At 33.7% G+C, this 26,578-nt stretch overlaps 1 protein-coding gene across 1 annotated transcript in view; it reads right to left on the reverse strand.

The window, feature by feature from the left end:
* Nucleotides 1-7,596: 7,596 nt before the first annotated feature.
* LOC150106327 (E3 ubiquitin-protein ligase RNF38-like) overlaps nt 7,597-26,578 on the reverse strand; it is a 280,906-nt gene continuing 261,924 nt past the window's right edge. Inside the window, exon 11 of the mRNA XM_090393082.1 lies at nt 7,597-13,005. Coding sequence (XP_090249208.1) covers nt 12,943-13,005 — 63 coding nt within the window. The 3' untranslated portion in view covers nt 7,597-12,942. The remainder of the gene's footprint in view (nt 13,006-26,578) is intronic.

The raw sequence follows: 26,578 nt of genomic DNA on the forward strand, positions 1-26,578 counted from the left end.
GTTCTAAAGGAAATTAACTGTTGCAAATAATCAACGACTATCCCTCTGAACTCCATGAGTTTGCTATAGATTAGAAACAAGTAGTGAAGTAATAGATGATAACCAAGGCAATCAGAAGAGAATTTAATTCGATAATTATGGAATGGGATTTAAATAAATAAAACTAATTTGTAATCTTCTGACTCGTTCCCTGCACCATTACGACTTTTTACCTGCAAGGCGCTTATTCCATAAATAAAAGCCACATACAGTAATCTACCATTTATCCAACTTTCAAAACAATGACCCTTCAATTAACCAACACCTGGTACAGCACCATGTAACTGTACTTTAATTATAAGACCCTTCAATTATCAGAACAGCCAACTGGTCAGATAAATGGTAGATTATTGTGCATAAACACACACCCAGCTCAATGAATGTTTGCATGTGGTAAGTAACTACAAATCAGAATACTTTAATTGAAAAACTTTTAAACAACATGTTTTAAGAAGACAGAAAAATATGTGGAATATAAAAGGCCTTTCTATTGACAAAAATTAGTGTAATAATTTTAAAAAAAATTAGTTTTTTTTTTGTTGTTGTTGTTATTGTTCCTATTCTTATTATTTGACTTTTCCTTCTTTGAATGATTCTCACACAAAGAAAATGTTCTTCAACAATGATACAGCCACTAATCACTTTATGGAACTCCTATGAGTCTGAACTTCTAAATATTTCAAAAAAATGGGCGTAAGGTATCTTGGCGAGTACATTTTTTTTAATGACAAGTAGAATTTTGAATACTTTGTCAAGTCCTGTACATAATGAACAGTGTGTTGCAGCACATTCTGGGCGTAACATGAGTAACATGCAAGTCAGTGAGTGTCCGTGAAGTTTAATTTTGTATGTAAGTGTTTGTGTTTTCATTATCGTAAGTCTAAATTTCGCTAATTTTTATTTTAAAGATTTAATTTAGCCCAGTAGTGAAAAAAAAGCACCAAAGAAAAGCAATTTCTTTGGAAATAAAAATTGCAATTTTAGATCGCTTAGCAAAAGTAGAGGGATCTACGGCAATTGGTAAACATTTTACTTCAGGCAAATCTACTATAAGAACAATTAAAAAGAATGAAGTCATAATAAATAAGAAAATCTGTCATTTCTGGCACAAAACTATGTGCCAAATTATCATCATACTTAAGAGATGCTTTATTAGAAAAAACGGAACAAGCACTCGTAACTTGGATTGAAGAATTAACTCGAAGGATTCCTATAAGTGGTTATTAATCAAACAAAAAGCTCTTCGGTTTTATGAACAGATGAAGCAATTGGAGCCATCTAATTGCTTCATCTGTTCCACTTCCCAGGCTGATAAAGAATTTTTGGCTAGCAAAGGATGGCTAACCAGGTTTTTTAAAAAATGCACTTCATAACGTGAAAATTACAGGAAGATGGTGGATAGTCCCGATCAAGTGTTTAACGCTGACGAAACAGGATTGTTTTGGAAGAAAATGCCTAGTTGAACTTCCATTGCAAAGTCTGAGAAAAAAAGCAAGTGGGTTTAAAGCAAGCAAAGATCGAGTAACATTATTTTGTAGCAATGCATCAGGAGACCAAATGTTGAAACCCCTCCTAATAAATTGATCTCTAAGACCACATGCTCTAAAGGGCAAAGATCTAAAACAGCTGCCGGTACATTGGATGGCTAATACAAAGTCCTGGATAACAACTGCTGTATTTACTGAATAGTTCAATTACTGCTTTGTACCAGAAGTGGAAACATATATGTGAAGCAAAAAGCTCTCGATTTTAAAGTTTTATTAATTGTTGACAATGCACCAAGTCATCTGCATTTAGAACCTCCAAATGTGCAGGTAGCGTTGTACTTCCCAATACAACAATACAAGCATTATTCAGCCATTAGAGCAAGGCATAATTGCTACTTTTAAAAAATATTACGTTAAGCACACTTTTCAATTTATATTGCATAAACTAGAAAATGAATCATTAACAGTAACTGACGTTTGGAAAAAATTTTCTATTTTGGACTGTTTAAATCATGTTGCATCTGTTATCGCTGAAATAAGACCACAAACTTTAAATGCCTGCTGGAAAGCAGCTTGGCCTGGATGTGTTGCAAACAGTGCAACCATTCAATCATCTACATTATCAGCTGAAATCATTCTTTGGCACATGAAATTGGTGAAGGTTTTGATACATTTAGCTAGAATGATGTAGATGAACTGCTTGTGGAATAGCCTTAAGTGACGATGATATTATTGGATATCGATTAGCTTTAGATATCGTCGAAGATCAAAAAAACGGTAGTGAAGCGGAAGAAAAACCTGTCCCCCTCACTGCAAATATAATTCAAGGTCTTTAACTGTGCAATAAATTGGAAAATCATTTTCTTGTTAATGACACAAATTCTGAATGAGCTTTTAAATTCCAATGCGACCTGAAGAACTGTATGTCTGGATATCGCAAGCCATATAAAAAATTAGTAAAATCACCATCGCAAAGTTTAATCACTGATTACATTGTCAGAAGAAAAAAACAGCACAGAATGAGGGTGAAGCTAATTCTATTTGTGAAAATCCATTGCCTTTACCATACAGATCTGATGCCCTGACTATCTCTTCTAGTGATGAAAGTAATTTCGCATCAGTTCACAAACGTGCCGAATATTGTCTAATAGCAACGTTAATTCTGATGAAAAAATGTAAAAAAAAAATGTTACTTTTCAATAAAATTAAATGAATAAAGCTTTTAAACAAACTTAGGCATTCTTATTTTCCTGAATTTTTATAAACTTTTTTTATGCGATTTTAGATTTATTTTAATTCATTGCTTCGGTTTTATACTGTTTTAGAAAATTATGGAACGTACTGCTAATTTTTCAACATAAGTTAAGTCTTTTCTGTGTGATTTTTTATATGCGGTTTTCTGTGGAATGTATCTACTGCATAAAAAGAGACCCGACTGTATGTACTTCTCTGCGAATGTAGTAACCAGAAGTTATCAACAAAAGGACTTGTTCCTTATTTTTACTAATGACCATGCCATTCAGAAAAGCTAGAAAAAAACATATAGCACATTTGTACCCTGATTGAGTCAAATTTCACAAACTGGTAACAATGGTCTGGAGAATAAACATGAGCTTTTCACTTTTCCACTAATTCTCTCATCAAGTGTGAATATCAAAACTAATAAGATAAAACCCAGCAAAGGTTGGTCGATTGGTAGAGCCTCTGCTACAAATGGCTCAAGCAAAAAGTTAAGCAAGTTTGAGCGCAGTTAGTAGTTGGAAGGGAACACTCTCCCTAGATGAGTCTTTGGACTCCCTGGAGGTGTCACATAGTAATAATAATAATAATAAAGCAATCTAAAAACTTTAAAAAACTACATCACGGATTCAAACCACAAGCTACCAGTAAAAATACTGCCTAATTGGACACTGATTACAACTTAAGTTTTGATGTGTATTATATTTATTTTACTTTATGATGTGCATTATTTTCATGATTATCTTGACATAAAATTTTTCATGATTTTCCTCTTCTGTGATTGGAGGATGGAGGAGATTAGGTTATGTAGTTTGCAATTTATTCCAGTAGAATTTTAACTTTTCCTTTTATTATTATTATACCCTCCATGGAGTTGACAGACTCATCATGGGAGATTCATTCAACTGACATCATAAATATCATATCATATATAGAATCTTAAAATCCTTAACACCCGTTGCATTAACAACACATTCTGGTAATGCATTCCATTCAGTGACAATTCTCCATAAAAAATCAACTCCTCATACCCTTCTTCATTACACTTACATAACTTCAGGGAATGAACCTTTGGTTCTTCTCCTCTCACCTTCTACTCTTTTTATAATCCCCTCTGGATTAATCTGATAAAATCCTCTCACTAACTTAAATGTCTGTATCATATCACCTCTCTTCCTCCTATCCATCAAACTTTACAATCCACATTTCTTCAACCTCTCTCCATAGCCAGCATTCCAAACTCCTGATATTGTCTTAGTCACTTGTCTCTGGATCCTCTCCAATGTCTCCACATCACACTGAAAACCAGGTGACCAGATCTGAGCACAAGAGTCCAAGTGTGGTCTGACCAGTACCTTATACAATGGCACAACCACTTCCTTATCCTTGCATGTTAGAGTACTTCTTATCATAGCAGCACTATGATATGCAACCTTTGCAACATGCCCTCTAAAACGTCAGTCTACTGTCACCATCACTCCCAATTCCTGCAGTACAGCACCATCAATATAGTACACAGCCTACATTTCTGCACTCCAAAATGCAACACCTTGCACTTATTGATATTAAAACTACAACACCACTCTTTTGTCCAAATTAAAAGTCTATTTAAATCTTCCTGAAAGGATTCAACATCAGCAGTTAGTGTTCACATTTATTTTCTTTATGGGTTATATTTATTAATTAGGTTGAATAAGTATATTTACTTATTCAATTACTAAACTTCCAAATCACAAGATATCAGTTCTATACCTTAATTAATCAGTTTTATAGCATACTTAAATTAGAGAATGGTTTAAAATGGGAATTGGGGAATATGAGAACTAATCCTCCAATTTTCAACACAACTGTCATTAATGTAAATTACTATTATATAGATAATAAATAATAAATTTTGAAAGATGTCATAAGGAGGGAAAGAAATGACAGATGCACAGAAGTTAGTAAAATCACATAATGAGGTTTAAAAAAATAAATAAATAACAAAAACAACTTTTTTTTTCTCTAACTATATATCCATATTATTTTATGAGGGCTGCCATAGCTCAGTTATTTTATAAAGTCCTTGGTTGTAAAAGACCTGGGTTTGAATCCTATCCAGGACATGAACCTTTATTGAGGCTTTTTAGCTAAAGACGGTTCGTTAATCTCATAGAGGAATGGCAGTTTTTCCTCCTCCTCCTCCTACAAAATAGGCAACCTATGAAAAAACATGCCCAATTGTCATAAATATACTATGTGGATAGAACTAAATCAAGAAATCAAGTTCATGGCTGACAAGCCATTGAGCCAAATACACAAGGGAAAATTGGAAATTGGATTGTTTTATATAGCCATACTTTTTTTTTTTTTTTTAGTGAATGTGGTAAGTTAAATTTGGAAACAGCCGACAGAATAAATAAACCTGGTATGATGGAGAATTGAATGAATATATACGAAATAAGGAAGAAATTATCCAAAACACTAAACTGGCAGTAAAGACAGTGTGCAATTTTATCTCAATCTGAAAGATGGGTTAGAAATAAAATGGTTGAAAGACTATATACCACATACAAGGTCTGAGAAAATTTGGAGAGTGAAAAATAGCAGAATCATATTTAAAATTAAGATATTCGAAAGAATTTGACATTGTTAGCATGCAATAATGCATGAGAAGATATAATCTAAGGTAGTATGGTTACTAAAACATAATGGGAGAGGAAAGGCTAAAAAACAAGTTTTCAATTAGAGGCTGGCAGGAAATATCCATCAAGACCTTTTGTTTTCTTAAGTGTACTGAATTCTAGAATGAGCTCATTTAGAAGAAAATAACCAAATAGCCTTTTTTGAATCTGTTAATTTTTTGTTAACCTGATGACAGCCTGCAATTCTCAGTATTTCAAAGAAGACTCAGAGAGGTTGCTATGTTCATACAGAATCACACCATCATCCTAGTCAAAAAAATTAAAATGTTAAGACCTTAATACATTATGTCCATTCTGTGTTCTACAGAAAGAATGGCATCACATTCAGTCAATTTTCTGGTCAAATGGTTTCAGTGAAGTAGTGTTCAACAAGGCATTTAGCAGCTACTCAAATGTAAATCACTCTTATTTCACTTCCTTATATATGTAAAGATGGAAGGAGGACTTCTCAAAATAGTAACAATAGGTAAAGTTGCTGGAAAAAGAGGAAGGGGCAGATCTTCAATAAGATGGATGATGTGTCTGGAGTGACTGATCTTCAGAGAGGCAAAACCTTCAGAAAAGCATACAAAAAACAGGACCACCTGGAGAAGACTGATGTTGCACATCACTAAGCAACAAAGTGACCATATGATATGATATCCAGTGAATAGATGACGCTTATGATATATACGTAATATCTGAACTCATTGCAAAAATTATAAAGCTTCTCAACATTTTTGTGGCATTCTGTCCTGTCAGAAATATCTACATTTTTTTCTCTTATCTCTTCTTTTCTAAAGTGTACTGAATTCTAGAATGAGCTCATTTAGAAGAAAATAACCAAATAGCCTTTTTGAATCTGTTAAATTTTTGTTAACCTGATGACAGCCTGCGATTCTCAGTATTTCAAAGAAGACTCAGAGAGGTTGCTATGTTCATGCAGAATCACACCATCATCCTATGTTCTACTCCATTAGGTTTTCCTAATGGAGTAAACATCTGGTAAACCAGGTGTTTACCAGACTGCTTGCTCCTGTGTCTTATTATGGATAATCTAGAAGATCTGCTGTTATCTGTTGTGAGGAATGCAAGTGTAACATCAAGCACCACGAGCCTGAACAATCTGGGCTTGCTAAAAATGCTATCTCTATTAAGCACATAGTCCCCTGGAATAAGTCTAAAATGTAACATAAAAGCAGATTTCTTATAGAATATCTTTATAGAATATACTGAAACTTCTAAAGTTTCTTCATTGCTCAAACTTAAATAGTTCTGATAGTCTACATTTCTCTCTTTTATGAGCAATTGTACTTCATCAATCCACTAATCTTTCCAAATTTATATAATTGATTATATACTTTTTAATATATAATTAGGAAAGTGCTGACTGTTCTATTACCTCAGTGTTCCTCAATGTGGGGCAATTAGAAAATATACATGTACATATTTATATTATAATTTTTCAGAATTTGGCTGATTATTATGCTAAGGGAGGGGCATCAAAATCTTTGAGACGTTGAAGTGGGGCATGATCCAAAAAACGTTGAGAAATACTGTATTACCTTATGTAGCTACTATGGTGCTGGTTTTTAGAATCTTTCTGTTATTTGTATAATTTACTGTTCTATTTCTATACTGAAGATGCCTATGAAACATAGGCAAAAATTTTACAAAAGATCAAGTTTTTTGGGTTTTTTTTACACTAGTTGTCCCATATTAATAATAATAAGCCTATTCACAGCTTTCTATCATTTTATCCAAAGTCCACTACATGAACAACTATTGTTTCTATTACTGTTACTGCTAGATAATCTTTTCTACTATAATTGTTGTGGACTGAAGATTGAAATATTGAGGATATGCAGCATGTCAAATGTTTCATTAACAGGGAAGGAAAAAAAAAAAAAACCATCTAAGCCGGCATAATTTGGAATATTGAATATGAGATTGATGCATCTACAATTCAAATGTTATAAGAGTGAAGCCTATTATTAATAAACTCAGTGTTTATTAACTCAGTGTGTATATTAAACAGCTACTTAGCATATAATATAATACTTCATAATAATGGTGACTTAATAGGACTATCATGTAATTTACTGGTGCTTGAAATTAAATATAAGTGCCCATAAAATTCCAATTATGTTCAAAGAATGCCTCTGAAAGCTAAGTATTCCATTTATTGATTACAAAAACACACCCTTCATAAGCACTCTTCATCTTCATTTATTTTTACACTTTTCATTTTCAGTGAAAGAAATACAAAAGTTAATCAACACATTCTTATTTTGATGATGCAACAGCCTAAAGTTTCACAACAATTTAGGTTTCGCACTTATCATTACACAGATTACTTTTCAGTATGTTGCTATTTTTATTTTATTTTATTTTCTTACCATCAATATTTTCTACATTTCTTTAGTCTGAAAATATTTTGAAGCAGAAACTGGCAAAATGTCACATTTATGTTTACTCATAACACATTCAAGCTTTGTTAATTCTAAAAATAATTCATGTATTATCAGTTCTTAAAAAATAACATGCAAGAGTCATTTAAAAAATTCTGCACACTGTGAATGTGTAGTCAGTGGGATGATTTAATAGTTTTCATCTTACTGTTAGTTGTATGCCAGACTGAGTAAAAACATCATGCTCATTTTCTGTTTTGTGTTCTTGTTCAAAATAGGACTTCAAAGTGGAAGAAGAAGAAGAATGTGACTAGGGTATTGTACAATAACTAGAATTCATACATCATAATTGAAACCTGGGGGGGGGGGGGCATTGAGTGCTTTACTTGTGGAGTTTGTGCAGTGGACAGCAGCATGTTGTCACAATGGAAATCTTTCTTCAGAGAATGTCACACAAGCATTAAACACAATCTGAGAAGTGAAAGACATTAACAGCTACAGGTGACACATCAGTGGTTATCATCAACAGCTTCCTGTAAGAAACTTTCTACATAACATGATAAAACCCCAACCACGTCAGTTTCAGAAGACTGAAATTTTGAAAAGTTGCTGCCAAATTCATCCCATATCTCACAGAGAAACACAATGTTGCATCATTACGAGACTGAAAACAGTTTTTGAGTTGAATTGTAGATATAAGAATTTGAAAGATAAGTGAAGTCAATCCTCACAGTGGAAATGTTCAACTTCCACCTCCAAAGAAAAATGTCAGCATCAACAATCAAAGGTTAAGTTAATGATAATAGTGTATAAGAATGAAGTGACAGCGAAAGAAAGCACTTGCAGCTATGTGACTGATAGAAAGGTTTCTGCAAGGCATGTTATGCTTGAATAATTTCAGCCAAAAAACTCTAACATATCTGTAGACAAAGCTTGTTTTACATGACAATGCAAAGCTACATTTTACATGAAGTATCTCATGGATGATATGTGCCCTCCCTCCCACATCAGTCCTCTAGATGGTCTATTTCTTTAGTAAGAACCACTCTATGGAAAACACTTCTCTACCGTTAACAAGTTTCTGCTGAAGTGACCTGACTTATCAAACACATCAAGGAAAAAAAAGTTGACAGGAATACAAAAGTTATACAAATGTTTGGGTCTGATAAGAAAGAATGAACATTATAATGAAGGCCTATAAAATTTTATCATGTTTTGTTAAATAAACGTTTCATTTAACAACAGTATAGTGTGCAGAATTTTTGAAATGATCCTCCTATTTTTGATATATCAATATATTTTATATATTTAAAAAAATTATTTTACTTTATTTCACTGTTCATAATAGTAATGTTTAACCAACTTAACATCTTCTGTATTAGAAAGTAAGTTTATATCAACTTCTTATCTAAGTGACAAAGTCTATTCTGCTTGTCATTAGCTTAATAGTTTTCACTATGATCTGATTTTCTCCTGAGCTATGACATTGAAGACATCAGTAATGATTATATGCACATTTGATTATTAATACAGCCTCAGTTGTTTTTTAGCTTTATTATCAAATGCCTATAATCAGGGATCAACAAATACACTCACCCAGTCGCCTGTGACGAGTAGCTGCAGGCTGGACAGAATAGAAGTTTTTTTTTTTTTAAATTTAATAAAAACTTTCTAAATAAAATCTCTAACTTTAAAAAAACAAAGATACAGCACCACTGATCAATTTATAAAACATATTTTAATGATATATCATAAAAAAATGGGAATCTCAAGAGGTTTTTTTTTTTGAGTGGAATTTTGCATAATTTGTCTAGACCTGCCTATAATCTATAAGCGACTTAAGTAAAGTGGTTTTATAAATAAATCTGCTTGCTATCAACAACAGAATTAACATATGCTGGGCGTTTGAACTTAATATTCAGATTATCAAAAGGTAGCAAATTAAAGAAGTTGCATTTTTATGTGTGACCAGGTTATAAGTATGATCAAAAATGTTGCAGAGAGCAATGCCATTATTAAAATGATGCTCACTGTTAATGGATAGCATGCAACTGCTAGCCAAGAATAACTCGTCAATGAAAATTGCATGTACTGTGAATTTCATTTACAGAACATGACAAACTTCAAAGAAAGCATGTACATTAAATAATATGATTTAAAATTCAGCATAAATGCTACTGAAATTCATGACACTTTAAAGCAGGCATATGGAAGAGCATGTGAATATTCTACATCTTTAATGTCAAATGCACACGAATATTCTACATCTTTAATGTCAAATGCACACGAATATTCTCCATCTTTAACATTTTAACGGCAGCTATTTCACATTTTGCTTCAAAAAAGAATATTCAAATGCTTGTGTTCTGTGCTTGACCTGTCCATATTCTGCATTTAACATTTTGTAAATCTCAGCTACATTTTGGCCAAGTTTCAAATAGGATTTAATGTCCACATATTCTTTTAAGCCTATCAATGGTTTGTAAAAAAAAAAAAAAAAATAAGAAGTGCTTAGGTACACACAGCCTTAGTATAACTATAATTAGAGACAGAATAATTTAGGCTGTAGATGAATTTCATCACCCAGTGAGAGACTATATCCTGCTTACTGGAGGCCTGAAGTCGCATAAAAAGTTTTATTTGGCTTTTGGAGAAGGGGTTTCCCCTGGCTGTCAGCCCAACCACATTCCCAATGTATAAGATGTATATAACTTTTGTATGTGGGATTCAACTTATTTTGTCTACCACAGACCACACCATTGACAAGTAAATGATGTTTTGGCTTAATACAGATACAGTCAGAAAAATAGGGCCTTACAAGAACATGTCCAGGTCCAGTGGAACAACATCTAGATTCTTCATTAGGACTCAACCTTATTCAAAAATTTAAGAAAATCTGTGAAATTTTAACATCAAAATCATTGCTTAAGATGCTCTTTTCAATGTCAAAGATTGGCTTTTTTTTTTATATATATATACATAATTTATCAGTACAACGGGCTAATAGTTTAAGACTTTGTAGCATGCAAATGGATTGCTATACGCTATGTATAACAAAATATAACATGCTATACTTGATGTTAATCATACTGCTTTTAGCCTTTTGTTTTCTTTAAAGTATTTCTCATATATAGAGGTGTAACCTCAAAACAAAAAAGTCAAACAGTTTTCTCTTATGTAAATTATTCTATCTCTAATTACAGTTAGGTCTTTGTCTTACATTCTGTCAAAAAGGAAGAATCTTATCTGAAGAATCACTTCTGAGACAAGCTAGAGTGGCACACTTGAACAGATGACTCAGTAGATTCTATCACTGCATACAGGATATTTTCAAAATAACAATAATACTATCATCTTATGACCTGTCTAAAACTGATTGAAGAATAATCCTATTTTAATTTTCCTACTCTCAAACCTCAAGAGAGTATTACAAAAAAATTTTATAAAATTCTTTTCAAGAAAAATCAAGCAACAAAATTTCATTAATCATTGCATTATTCTTAAATCTATGTTCATTAAAATGATATATATAATTGTATATAAAATGAAGTTTACAAACTATTTTTTTCAGTTTAAACTAGTATAATTGGAAATATCCTTTAATCTTTATGAAATTACTTCATAAAAACTGCTCAAAGATATCTCAAACTATTCCTTTCTTTCAACTGGTAACATGATTTAAAAGAAATGATAATTACAAAAGAATTTAACTGAGCACTCAGATACAAGCAAAAATATTAATAGAATTACAGATAATTTTAGATATTTATTAAATCTTTTAATTATTAACCAGAAATCAACATTTCAGCCACACAATATTTGCATCATCAGAGGTTAACACATGATAAAAACTAACAACCAACATAAAGCATAATGACTACATCAAATTTATACAAACACAAGGACTTTCTGACAATGGAATCACTATACATTGAAATAAGCTGAGGAAAAAAAATTACATTAAATTAAAAAATTAACCGGAAAGAAGAGCTTTAAGGGAGTTGACAGCAGGCCTAAAGATATTACGTTTCTTTAAAAAATAAAGCATGAAAGATTACACAGGAATAATGTGCAATATGATTTTGGCCAAGGTCAAAGCACCCCTGACAATGCCAATTTTTCATAATGGAAAAACTGTGGAAGTCTGTTAATAATCAAAAGAGTTCCAAAGAATGTCTTTTATCCATAACTATTATACTATTATTATTACAATTGCATTAATTAAGTTTTGATGATTTCAAAATAAAATTCATTAATAATATATTCCCTCAAAGAGCATTAAAATCTTTTCTTCTTTCACTAATTTGAAGTCTCACCATCTCTACCTCATTCTCTTCCTCTACTTCTCTTTCCCTTTGGTGTCCAAACATTTTGTTGAGCATTTTAATGTTCAGAAATTTTGAAAACAATTCTCATTAATAAATAGCTCTGCTATTCACAGGGAATGTGATATATCCATTTTTGCAAAATATTCATATTTGTTATTTCATATATGCATCAAAATTACAAAATTAACTTGTAATTTTGATGCATTAATAATTCTTACATAATTGTCTATAATACAAATAAGAAATTTAAACAACTTGTTTATTCATTATGCTTGAAAGAAAATGAATATAATAAATTTCAAAATAATATTTGAAATTGAAAATTCTGCTAAAGATTCTTTCTTCCTACAAGAAAAACATATATAATAATATAAATTCTGAAACAACTGTATGTGATTATCATGAGGAAGACTATTTAAATATATTATCAATATATATCACTTGCTATATCAATTAATACTACTGGTAATTCAAGCAGACACTCTTCACTGTCAGAATACCATCTGGTGGTTTATTCATAGTTATCACAATTATCAGGTTTTGATAAAAACTTCAATATCTCACCAGACTGACACTAAACAATGCAGAAATACTAATACAGAGCAATTTGTAATCTGTAATTCACAAAGTCACACAAGAAAGCTATACTAATCTGCTGCAACTTAAAATAGTTACATTTGGAGTTCCAGCTCAGAAATAGCATACTGGATAATGGAAAGCCAGCAAAAATCTTCGCTGTACATATTTATACTGTTAATTATGACTTTTAGAGAAATTAGTCTGTGTGGTGACTTGTTTCTGAAGCATCTCCTCTGCAAATTGGGCAGGTGCGATTGGTCTGTAAAAAGACACAATAAAGTGAATTTTTCTGGATAAAGCACATATGAAATTTCTGAATAAAATGAAAGACTAAGTATAATTATCAAACTACATCAAAATGCTACTACCATATTTTAAAACAGTATATCACAGTCTTTTTTAAGTTCATATTTGGTATGCTTTACTGAGCTCTCTCTCCAATTAAATGCAAGGGAATTTTGAACTATCTTATCTTCATTTTATTTGAAGACTCTTTCCTTGTTTTATAAAAAATATAATAATAAATAAAACCTTAATTCTTATAACATTTAAAACAACAACATACTTCAGTCAGATTATTGCTTCAGAGTTTATGGCCTTAGCTGCTGACCCAGTTAGTCATATAAAGCAAATGTGATATACCTATTTTGCAAGAATAGTCAGTGAGGTGGACCTTCAGAAGTAAAGTTTTTTGCCTTGGTTATACTGTAAATTAAAGATGATAAGAAATTATATTTTTGGTTTAATCCTTTATCCAAGTGTACGCAAACAAGGTTTGCGCATGATCTTCATGACTGGGCTACTTGCATATAGAGGCTAATGACTTTGTATAAATTGCTTTGGTATCCCATAATGATATATCATTATGGGATATATGATATATCCCATAATGATATATCATTATACCAAGGTTGAAGTAATGCAGAAGTCATATTTCTCATATATAAGCAGTGAAAAGGTGTGTATCACCTTATTATTATTACAGTAGTTATATTATTTCTTTAATCGCTGGCATATTTAATTTACAATATAACCAAGTGAAAACACTTTCAACACCTTTTCACTACTTGTATATGGAAAATATATGATTTCTGCATTACTTCATTTACTATTCAAAGGGCAAGCATAAAGCTCACAGGCCACCAATAACCAAGATTCTCCTCTCTCAACAGATAAAGGGAATGATGAAAAGCAAGTTCCTTCACTCATCCAGCCAGTATCGTTATCCATCCCCACCCCAAAGGCCAAGCATAATTCAAGATATTACATTCAAGCAATAATAATCAGAAAAAAGAAGTAGCTACAGCATTCAACAATAAATATGAGGACACTCTTCTTGAATGGCAAGCAATATCAAGTAGAATGATGTGGGCAGATATCAGAATAGGAAACTGGACAATGAGATAACATATGGTCCAAAAGAAGGTTCGACTAAGAAACAAGTCATGGAATTATTTGAGGCATTAGAGCGGACAGCTGACACAATGAAAAAGGAAAAGGTGCTTTGTTGGAGATCCAAACAGCAGAATAGAAATTATCACCAGACATAAATGTTTTAGGGAAAAATTGAAGAAAAGAACCAAGATAATAATAACGGTAAGTACCTGTTAGATTTCTATTCAGGACTTGGCCCAGTCATTACTGTGTTTCAGTGTAAGGATGTGCACAAATTTGAATGAATAGAAGACGGAAATCTCATTGACTATGCTATGGTTGACAGAATGATTGAAACAGGAAGCGTAAACTATTGTTTTGAGCAGATTAAACTGAATATCATACTGAAATGAAAAATTTGTAAGAAGGGTTTTTAAAAAGAATCAAGTTAAGGATTTCAACGGTTAAATGTATACTCTCATACACAAACATTATTCAACACAAATATTAAATGAAAGAGTTTGAAACAAAAGAATTAAACCTTGAAGAAAATACTGATTGATTCAACCAGATTGACATAGAGTGAGATTGGCATGCAAGGATATTTGGAAAAAAAAAAAAAAAAACGTGAAAAGTTATCAGCAAATAAGTCAGAATGTAGAGAAAATGTAAGAAAGCAAAGCAATGTATAAAATGAGCTAAACAAATGCCATGGGAAAACTTGCTTAGTAATAAGAATCAAATATTGTTATTATTATTACTACTACTACTCAGACCCCCATGGAGTCAAGAGACTCATCGTGGGAGGTCCTTCCTAGGAAACAAAGTCTATCATACCACTCCTTGAACTCATTGACTGTTCTTGCTCTCAATGCATTCCAAGGTTCAACCACCCTCCATGCAAAGAAACCACTCCTCACCCTCTTGCTCACAGCTTCCTTTCGTAACTTCCAGGGATGGCCCCCTGGTCATCGCTCCTTCCCACTGTTCCACCAAGTGAAAGAACTCCCCAGTATCAACCCTGTAACTGCCGCTCAACAGGCAGTTACAGGGTTGACACAAATTTATTAAATGTTGAAAAATTTTAATAAATGGAGGAAAGAAAATTATATCGTATTGATGCTCTGATTAGAACAGGTTACATGCTGAACTACAAAGCTGGAAATTCTGATCACTTTCGGAGAATACTATCTTCGGTCCCATGGTATCAGTTACTGAATTGGAAAAATGTCAGCAATGCATGGAAACGAGGCAGTATCTGAATCTATCCCTAGTGTTCGAAGAATAAATAGGTTGGGAACGAAATGGATGTGCAAACTTATTATCAAGAGATCCACAAAAAGATGATGTGGAAAGAATATCATGAGAATAAGAGTGAGAGGAGTTATGAAATATATAAAGCTCAGGCCAGAAAAGTAATGAGAATTGTGTAGAAAGCTAAATTGGAGTATGAAAAGCAATTGGCCACGCAAGCTAAAGGCAATCCAATAGAATTTTATTGTCATACCACAAGGAAAAGAAAGAATGAATGTGAAAGAATAACTATTGAATGCAGATGATACTCGAGTGTTGGAAGCTGATGAGATTGTTCAATTAATGAGTGCTACTGTTACAGTGGATGAAGAATTAGATGTGCATGAAAATGAGGTTGAAGAGCTGTTGCATAACCTGGATAAAAATTCGTCTATAGGGACAGATGGAATATCAGCTTGTTTGCTAAAGGAATGTTCAGCCTTTTCACATGTTTCTATAACTTGAGTCTCAGCTCAGGAATGATACCACAGGAATAGAAGGAATGTATGACAGTTCCATTGTACAAGGGTGGTGCAAAAATTGATGTATTTAACTACCAACCTATCAGTATCTCTAGTGTGGTAGCGAAGATTTTAGAGGTTGATAAGAACTCGCTGACAGAAATGGGTAGACAAACAAGCTATACTCTGCATGGAGCAGCACGGGTTTACTAAGGAAAGTCATGTTTTAGCAATTTTCTCATATTTTATAACAATGTTACAGCCAAGTTGGATAAAGGGAATGAATACACTATGATAATGTTGGATTTTTCTAAGGCATTTGAGAGGATGCCACACGAAAGACTGTCGCATAAACTAGATTGGAATATAAACTCTTGACTTGGATCAGGGGATCATTGACAGACAGGTATCAATAATTGGTATACGGTGAGTGTGAATCTGCCAGATTTAAGGTCACCAGTGGTGTGCCTCAGGGTTCAATCCTTGGGCCATTATTGTTCAATCTATATAATAATCCTTTAACTGCTGATTTTATATTCTACTGACATTGTCCCTTGTGCTGAATTAATTTTGCAAAAAATTTATAAATAAAATCAATTAAAATTCTTACTGAAGCAAGAAGTCCAGACAGCATCATACATTCTTGATATACACTTGTTCACTCACAAAAATGGCAATAACAGTGTTTTATAAAATTTGCATAATCAAGGACTGCCCACTTGATTAAGCAAATTACACACATTAATTTATGTAGAATCACCAGGATCTTCATCTAAAGTACACAATTCATGCCATCTACTGCCCTCCACCACAGCTAGTATTTTTTGTCTGTAAATTGCATGTGTTTTGAAGGGCCAATTTGTCTGTATGCAGGATGAAAAACCCAAGTTTCCGGGAGAAAAAACTCTGCTACCTCTGTATGGGATCAGCTGACTCACCTTCGATTGAAAAAGTCCATATATAGAGATTCCTCCCGTCATGACAAGAATCGAACTTAAGCCTTTTCCAATTGAAGGGCGCAATGTACCATCGTTCTTCCAATTGCGCTACTTCAATCGAGTTAACTCGATCGTAGCAAGGTCACCATTTTTTTCCGCGCTCGAGTTAACTCAACCGTAGCAGTTAAAGGGTTAATGACATCAGACAGGGTCCAACATCAGATGTGCAATTGTTTGCTGTGAAGATAGGCAATCAGGGATGCTACTAATATTCAGCACTTGCAAAATGATGTGAATATGCTGGAAATTTGGGCAAATGAAAATGGCTATCAGTTTAATGTTAATTAGTGTAAAGTTATACACTTTGGCATGATGAGATTTCCAGTGGCATTTTATATTAATAGGGTTATGCTACAAGAAACTGAGAAGGCAAGGGATCTTGGCATATTGGTGGATAGGAATATGAAGTTCAAAGGTCACACAGCAAAAGTTGCAAATACAACTGGGAGAATAATTGCAATTCTGAAGCAAACCTTGAAATGTAAGGATAAGAAAGTCATTTTGCCTCTTTATAAGGCTTTGATAAGACCAAACCTGGATTATTGTGTGCAGATTTGGTCTCCCGAATTCCATGGGAATAAAGAAGCTGTGGAAAGGGTGTAAAGAAGAATTACAAAGATTATATCAGGATTACAGGATTTACATTATGAGGACAGATTGCAAGTATGTGGATCACCCTCTTTCTCCTGTTAACAGTCTCTGGTTAACAGGAGAAAGAGGGGTGATACAATAGAGGTCTATAAGCTTTAATGGGTGTTATAGGATATTGTCTGATGAAATTTTTCATTATATGGTAAGTGGGGAGAAAACACGGGGACATCCATGGAAGCTAAGTTTGTTCACAGTCAAGAAAGGCATAAGAGCTAAGTTTTTCTCCCACAGAGCAGTGAGTGAATGGAATAGTTTGCCTTTGGTGGCAGTGAGTGCATCTAGTGTGAATGAATTTAAGAGAAGGTATGACAACTGCTTTGGGTGATTTATAGCCTCCCTTGATGAGTCCTTGACTCTCTGGAGGTCTCAGATAACAATAATAGATGCCTGGAGTAATTACTCTGAAAGACTGAAAAGTTAAACAACCAGTGACAGCATGGTGGCAGAAAACACTCAACAGAAATACAATCAGGAATAACATATCAATACATGAAGTAGAAAAAGGCCATCAAAACCCAGAAATATGGAAAAGTAGCAGCAGCAGCAGTAGATAATAATCAACCAGAAATGCTCAAATATGGAGATATAAAATGTTTACAGTGGCTACATGCATAATTCAGATGGCCTGGTCAAATTCCACATCACTGGAGCAGAGCTCTTATAGTACCCTTCTATAAAAAATAAAATAAAACTAAATGTGAGAATTACAGAGGAATTTCTCTACTGAGTGTTCCTGGTAGGATTTGTGCAAGCATACTTAAGAAGGCTAAAAAAAAAAAAAAAAATTGAAAAGGGAATCTTGGAGAAGAAAGAGATGAGTTCAGGGAACAAATAATTTTCAGGATCAGAATTTCTCCTTAAAGACAAATATTTAAAAAATAAGTTTTGTAGATCCAGAAAAGGCAGATGACAAAGTGCCAAGAGAAAAGCCATTAAAACATTACAACTATATGATGTTCATAATACATTATACTGAGCAAAACATTGTCTATAATTGGGTTGTACATCAGCAGTTACATTATGCTAAATCATGTGTGAGATAAGGATGCACACTATTTCCACTGATATCATCTACATGGATATGTAGTGTGAAACGGAAGCTAGACAGAATGAAATATTATAATTATTACATGACACCTCCAGGGAATCCAAAGACTCATCAAAGGAGAGCACTTAATCTATAACTCTCAATCTCCACCACTCAATCCACCAACTACAACGAACCTCAACTAGTATAATCACATACATCCATGCCCATGGCAGGATTCGAACCTGCAGCCTTTTGCTGGAGAGTGGATAATATGCTAACCACTTGGCCAATGTGGATAAATTTGTGCTGATTAATTAGCACAAAGAGTGCAGATCAAGTAATTTTATAATGGATTTCAACTATGGGGACACATATTGGAAAGAGGAATGGTCACAGGGAGAGGGAAAAAATATATGGAATTTATACAGGTACTAAATGATAATTACCATTTTGTATGTAATAAACAGCATGTAATAAAGAGGACATGAGGTTTCAGAGTATTGGATCTGGTCATAGCATCAGAAAACATAAGTGACCGATCTAGCCATACTACCTCTGCTTGGGGGAAGAAATCATGTAGTCTTGACTTGGGAGACTGCCAGACATGCAGAATTTTTCTGTTAAGGAGTATATGTGAAATTACAAAGCAGGTGATTATGTCAAGCTGAAGCATCACAGCAGTCAGTCAAGGATAAATTAAGAGTTTAGATGGATGAATAGCAGCATTAAGCAGGAGATGCAGACAAAGAAAAAGTTCTGAAGACAGAGATAAAGTATAAAGAGAAAGATTATCAAGCATCCCCACAAGCAGTACAATGCACAGGTAAGAAGGGTGACCCATATTGTAAGGAAGGCCAAAGCTAATGAGAGGAAGCTAGCTGATAGGACAAAGAAATCCTAAACGGTTCTTTTGCTATGTGGTAAGTAAGGAGGAACAATTATGGAAGGATGACTTTAAAAAGTGCTGATGGTAGGGAGGTAACAGAAGCAAACCAAACTATTTGGTTTCCTTCTGTTACCTCCCAATGTAACACTGATTGATGAGAGAATAGAGGTTGAAGAATTGGAGGTGCTTAGGATATTGCGGAACCTTAATTCGAACACAGCCATGGGATTAAATGGCATATCAATAGGTATTTTATGAGAATGTGTGCTAGGGAATTAGCATCTCCTCTGACCCCTGTTGTTTAATTTAAGCCTCAATACTGGGAAGGTGCTAGAAAGATGGCAAATAGTTACAATGCATAAAGGATGTTCCAAGACAGAAGTAACAAATTACAGATCAATCAGGATCTGAGGAGTGGCAATTAGATATTGGAGAAGTTAGTAAAAGACAGAATTCAGGACTAGGTGGACAGTAATATACTTTATAAAGGACAACATGGTTTTTGAGGTCTTGCCTTAAGGTAAGGCAAGACCTCACTTTTTATAAGAAAGTGATGACAGTGGTGATGGATTAAGGAAATGTCTACTCAATGATACTGTTTAACTTTGCAAAGGAATTTGATGTGATTCCACATAGAACTTATCACATAAATTGATGAATAGGATGGATAGGAAGCTGATCAGTGGCGAATTCTCCATGCTTGCTGTGCAAGCTCATTAATTGAGAAAGAAGTAATATTTATTTGTTAATAAATACATGCATTTATAAGCATTCCATTTAGGCTTTTATTTTTGTAGATAGACAGAAGATGTCTTAAGCTTGAGCAGCAATAATTGAGCTTTGCGATGTATATCAAAGCCGATGCTTGCTCGTCTAGTCAAAGCTAACTTGGCTTGCTCGTCTAGTCAAAGCTACCTTGGCTTGCTCGTCTAGTCAAAGCTACCTTGGCTTGCTTGGTTGTAGGAGCTTACAGGTCCTCGCAGCAGCACCTTGATTTCATGCGTGCGCATAGCCATTTCATGTCGTCTCGCTCTGTTGCTTAAACCACAGGCCATACACAGTCAACGCAGCTCTAGCCAGTGAGCTTCAGCAGCCTTTACAAGTGTGTGTGTTGCTTGGGAAAATTAAGTTACAACCAACTTTTTATGACGATGCTATTGACCAGTTCATAAAGAAGAACCGTAGGGTAGAATTTGTATTCTAGTAGCTAAATTGAAAAATATAGGATATCATTTCTAAAATAAATGTTGTATTTGTATGATTAAATATACATAAATTTCTAAATATATAGTTTTAAATGGTCAGTACAGGTAACCCTTGTACTTATACAACTTATACAACGGTATTTATACAACACGGTTTCAATATAACGCGGTTTACAAATTGTAGTAACTCTTGTTCAGCGCAGTACTTATACAAACGGCAAGTCTAGACAAAAGCACAGTCTATAAATTGTAGTAACCCTTTATCTTTTCATATGTTTATCACCACGCGACTTAAATATCAAATTTTATCTTCGTTAAATTTGTCTCTGTCCGTATCACGGAGGTAGTTATAAGTAACAAATTTATATTAGGGGAGACACCCTTTAGTATGCATGTACGTCAATCGTATACTGTATAAAGTGTTTATTGTTGAAAATTGTCTTCATTTTCTGCCAGGAAAGTGCATTAAAAATCATAAGTGTGTTATCTCAAGCTGAGCACTTTATTTTCTGGTGAGTTACATACATAATTAATATGTAATGCTTTTTTATGTAAAAAAATTATATTTATAGTTATGGCCACAAATTGCATTGAAAGGGAAAAAATGAATATTGAAAAGAAAATTCGTCTTGAAGAAAAAAAATTAAAATCGTGGATCAGTTGAAAAATGGAGAAAAACCAGTTGTTGTAAGGACTGAATTTAAATGAATCAACAATTCAAACAATCAAACACAACGAACATAAAATCCAAGAAAGTGTTTATTACTGGGTCAACGGTAAGTGCAAAGTTGTTGCTCATGTACGCAATTTTCTAAGAGAAAAATGAAGAAATCTCTAATGATTTGGAAAGAAGATGCACTCAAAAGAAAATTCCTTTGGCTGGAAATCTTATTAAACAAAAAACTCTCAAAGTTTATAAACATGTATAATGCAGACCAGGTGTTCAATGCTGATGAATCCGGGTTATATTGGAAAAAAATGCCAAAACACCCCTATATTTCGAAAAATGAAAGATCAGCTCCTGGATTCAAAGTTTCCAAAGACAGAATTACTCTACTATTTTGTAGTAATGCATCAGGTGATTACATGACAAAACTAATGTTTAATAACCCATCCTCAAATCCTTGTGCTATGAAAGATTAAAATATGCACTTATTTTTATTTTGCCTAAAACATTTATGCATTACGTGCAATGAAGTTTAATTTTTATTTGTAATTTTTATAATTTTATACTATGTATTTGTGTCATAGTTTATGTTTTCTTAACTTACATGAATTACCTGAATTAAATAAAAATATATTTTTGTTGGATATGTCATTGTTGTTTATACAACAATGACATATCCATATAATTAAAAAAAAAAAAAAAAAAAAAAAAAAAAAAAAAAAAAAAAAACGATTTCGGAACATAACCCTACTTTTTGTATGTGATCTAAGTCTCGCATAACGCGGCATTTCTATGGAACCTAACATCCGCGTTACATGTGAGTTACCTATAATTCATTATTCCGATAATTAGATTTCAATCACATCTCTCACTCCCTGAACGATAACAAGAGCAAGCGTGAATTTCAAGACCAGCATTCGCCCCTGAAGCTGATGATTTGGATTAAGGGCAACTGATGGACAGATATCAAAGAATGGTTTATGGAGGAGTTGAGTCAAAGAAAAGGCAGGTGACCAGTGGTATACCACAGGGCTCAGTATTTGGTCTTCTATTGTTTAATTTTTAGATCAGTGATATAGGAAATGATATGATGGGAGATATACAGTTGTTTGCTGATGATGCAAAACTGGTAAGAGCAATGAAGGGGGATATAGAGATCCTGTAGGATGACATGAATAGGCTGGCAATATGAGCAAAGAAAATGGCTGTCAGTTTAACATGACCAAGTGTAAGGTGATGCACTATGAGAAGAAGAGATCACAAACTGTGTACTATATTGATGGAAATTAATGAGGCCAGAGACTTACAGAGTGATTGTGGACAGGCTGTTGAAGTTTTGGAGAACATGTTGCAAAGGTAGCCAAAACAGCACATCAGATTAAGTGGTTGTTGAAGATCAAGCTGACAAGTAGGGATAAGGAAGTTATTACTGTATTCCCCTTTGTAAGCCCACAGTAGTCCACATCTGGACTACTGTGCACCAATCAGGTTATCTGGATTTTGTAGGGATAAAGAAGTGGTGGAGAGGATCCAGGGCTGAGTGAAAAAACTGATAGATGAAAAATGAGGAGACATGATAGATGCATATAAATTATTAAAAGGGTTTTATAGGATTGACAGTGAAGACTTTTTTTCAATACATGAAAATGTGGTTAGGAAGGGTGTTAGGACTAGATTTTTTGCTTGTAGAGTAAATAGGTGGAATGATTTTCCAGAGGTGGTTGTGAGTGCTTCATCAGTGAATGAGTTTAAGGAGAGGTATGATATGTATTGTGTGAATAATGGCTAGTGCGTGAATAAACAGTCTTCCACAATGAGTCTTTTGATTCCATGGAGATACCTGTATAATAATAATAATAATATTAAGGAAAATAAAACCTGATATCAGAATTGGAGATACTGATCCGAATTCTTTACTTTATGCATATGATGCCATACTCTTAAATAAATCCAGTCTCCTATTGTATGGAAGTGAAATCTGGGCAATAAAACAAAAACACAAAGATTAATAACAGCTAAAATGAAGTTTGAAAAAAATTGCAAAGTATATTCAATTCAATCACAAAAGAAATGAAGAAATTATGAAAGAATTAAACCAGGAATCAGAGACAGAAAAAATTAAAAAAATATAAATGAATGGAACATGTTGAAAGAATGAAACCAGAAAGATTACCAAAACAAGTTTTAAATCACAAACCATTACAAAAAAAGAAAACTAGGATGTCCTCTAAAGAGTTTCAACGACAACTTCTACAGCCAGAACAGGCCACTCTAGGCCTAAATCCGTGAAAAGTGTGATGATGATAACAAATCTGCAGGATTCTTGACTAAACTAAATAACTGCTGTAATAAATTTAGTAGGAAAATAAGTAATAAAAAGACAAAGAGAATGAAGATGATCAGAAGCATTGAAAACATATAATGCATCATGAATCAAGAACCTGTAAGAATAGAAAGAAGTGTGTAGGGACACTGTCCAAGCCAAGCCCACACTTGGACTGGAGCTTGGGCAACACTCCCTGTGTGGGAATTATGTTGACGAGTTTCTCAATCCAGCTGCATGCCAATGTTCTTTAAGTTTCCTTAAATCAACAACTCTTATATGAAAGACAGTCATACAAATACAAGAGTTTTAAGTGCAGATGTAAAAAAAGCCCCCCCCCCCACACACACAAAAAATAATAAAAAATATCCACAAAAAAAAGTAACACCAACATTTCTTTCAATAAAAAGCACTTAAATGTTCATTTCATCAATATTCAAGGATTCAATACAAACATTAATTATATGCAACGCCACTTCAAAAGCTGATAACTTTTCCTAACTGAACCCTAATAGACATAATCAACAACTATTCCCAACTTCAAGAGCATGATGCATACCACAAAAAGAGAGGAGCATGTGCTTTTGTCCAACCTCAGATCCCTTGACAAAAGGGTTTCATTCATTCATTTCATATGGTGATTCAACAGTCGTGAGCCCCTTTTCTAGAGTTTGTTCTCTTCCCAACCAATCTCAGCCTGATACCCTATGGAACTATAATTGTACCAGCTGGGATAACATCTGAAATATTTATGCCTCTTTTCCACAGTCAGATGACTGTTTTTGCTCTCTAGATCCAAACATCTGCACTGAATTAATAACTTAAATAAAGCCTAATGAAATGAAGGCCTTCATTCTCAACTCCACTGCAAACCTCCCTTAACCAAGTTCTGGTCCTCTAAATAATGTATCTCAGCAGTCCATAATAAAAATGCAACATATGTTCAATGGCTCAAATAAAAAAAATCCAGCTTCTCATTCAGCTTCCATGATAGTCTGAAACAAGCATAAAAAAGTCAATGATTCCAAAGAAGACATCATCAAAATGAAATGTAATAAATTTGTCTCCTGCTAAAATGGAATCTAACAGATAAGCTTAGGTGTTGACGGTTATTCATGACTTATTTTTCATGGTATTAACAACACCACACAATTTTATCAAAGAGATGTTTTATTAACTTATATTTTGCTGATTTTCAACTCAGCATCATCAGAGCACAACAATCTTGTACACGCGACAGTGAGTGAGTGAAACAATATAATTGCAAAGGACAAAAGATCTAAAGCCCTATTTTTGGTACCCTGTAACGGAAAAAAAAAAAAAGCTATGTAAAAGTTTCTCTTAGGATAACAGTCTCCCAAATTTTTGGCAAATTAATGCAACCATATTTGTTAAGGTTGGGAGAATTCTTCAAAGCCATTGCTGACTCAAAAATCTTTCAGATCTATAATGACTTCTAAATAACACATTCGTTTTCCTCCATCTAATTCTGTGTGAAGGAGTGTCCAAAGCGTGGTCTGCCAGTCCCGACTTGCCATAGTAATAGTAGCGAATGTTAACTGATCTTCCTGTTTGCCCATAATAGGCCAAGTCACAGCCACAAGGAACTTCATACACTCCTGGGTGTGCTAAAGGGTGAAGTTTATCCTTAGGCGAGCAGATCAGAGTTGCCAGCTTGACATGAGGTTTGAAAGTGGTGCGGAGGCCATCTTTCATCAACACTTTGGTTATCTTTTCTGATGTACCTCTGATATAGGGAATGGTAATGGTCCTGTTGCATTCTTGTGTATTAGGAGAGAGCAGAGTAATGGGCCTATGTAGTATTTTATCTATTTTGTAGGGATTATAGCCGTTGGCTAAGAACGTATGGCGCAGATATTAGAGTTCTGTGGTCAGAGCTGTATCGTTAGAACAAATGGCTCTGGCTCTGTGTGTAAGTGTTTTTAAAATGCCATACTGTTGGGTGGAAGTTCTCGACTTCATAAGGAAAGAACAAAAAATTGCATGCAGAGATTGCTAAAATTCCATTCATATAACTTTTATCACAGTATGTTGTTATAATTGTTCTATTTTATTATTAGTTATTGTTGTCAATCTCTTACTGTGCCTAATTTATAAATTAAACTTTATCACAGGTATGTATAGGTGTGTGCGTGTGCATACAGGGTTCAGTACTATCTGAACTTTCAGGCATCCACTGGGGATCTTGGAATGTATGCCTACAGATAAGGGGAGACTACTGTATTCTCCTATGCCCTGTAGTTGTTAGTACAGACAGTCCAAACTTGCTTAACAGTTAGCTGTGTCACTTGTTCCCCCTCAGTGGTAAGGCCTCTACTACTCTTAAAAAAAAAAAAAAAGAAAAACAAAAATTTAATAAAGTCTACAGTCTACCCTGATATCTTGGAATTATTCAAATTTAATACATATATAGGTTATTTTACTTTGCAAGGAAAAATCTACAAAAACAGATGAATGGTAATGCAATTCATTCCCCACCCTTTTTTGGTTTACTTTCATATGGAACACTTGGACAACAAAGTACTAACCATGGCTACTTTCAAACCTTTAGTGTGATTATGCTTCGTTGATGTGTTTTCCATTTGGACCCATGGACATTCAAAACTACATGACAAATTAACAACTCTGATTCACTCTGCTAAGGACAAACTTCTAAGAAATACTGTTGAATTAATACAGGAAGAAGGGCAGAAGACTAAGAGCTCAAGAATGGAAAGTGTTTAGAATTTTAAGTAATCTTGATGTTAATAATGTTATGAGATTGGACAGGGTATCATCATATATATATATTAAGAGAAAGCAAAAGAGTTGGCAGTGCCCTTGACTTGGTTGTTCAATGAGAATCAGGCAAAAGGATCAGTCCTATAGGAGTGGAAAGAAAGAAAACTAGTGCCACTACACAAGAGAATCCCAGCCAATGGTG

This window comes from Typopeltis vanoorti, chromosome 5 (genome assembly GCF_054136105.1).
Source record: "Typopeltis vanoorti isolate ZY-2024b chromosome 5, IOZ_Tvanoo_1.0, whole genome shotgun sequence".
NCBI lineage: Eukaryota > Metazoa > Arthropoda > Arachnida > Uropygi > Thelyphonidae > Typopeltis > Typopeltis vanoorti.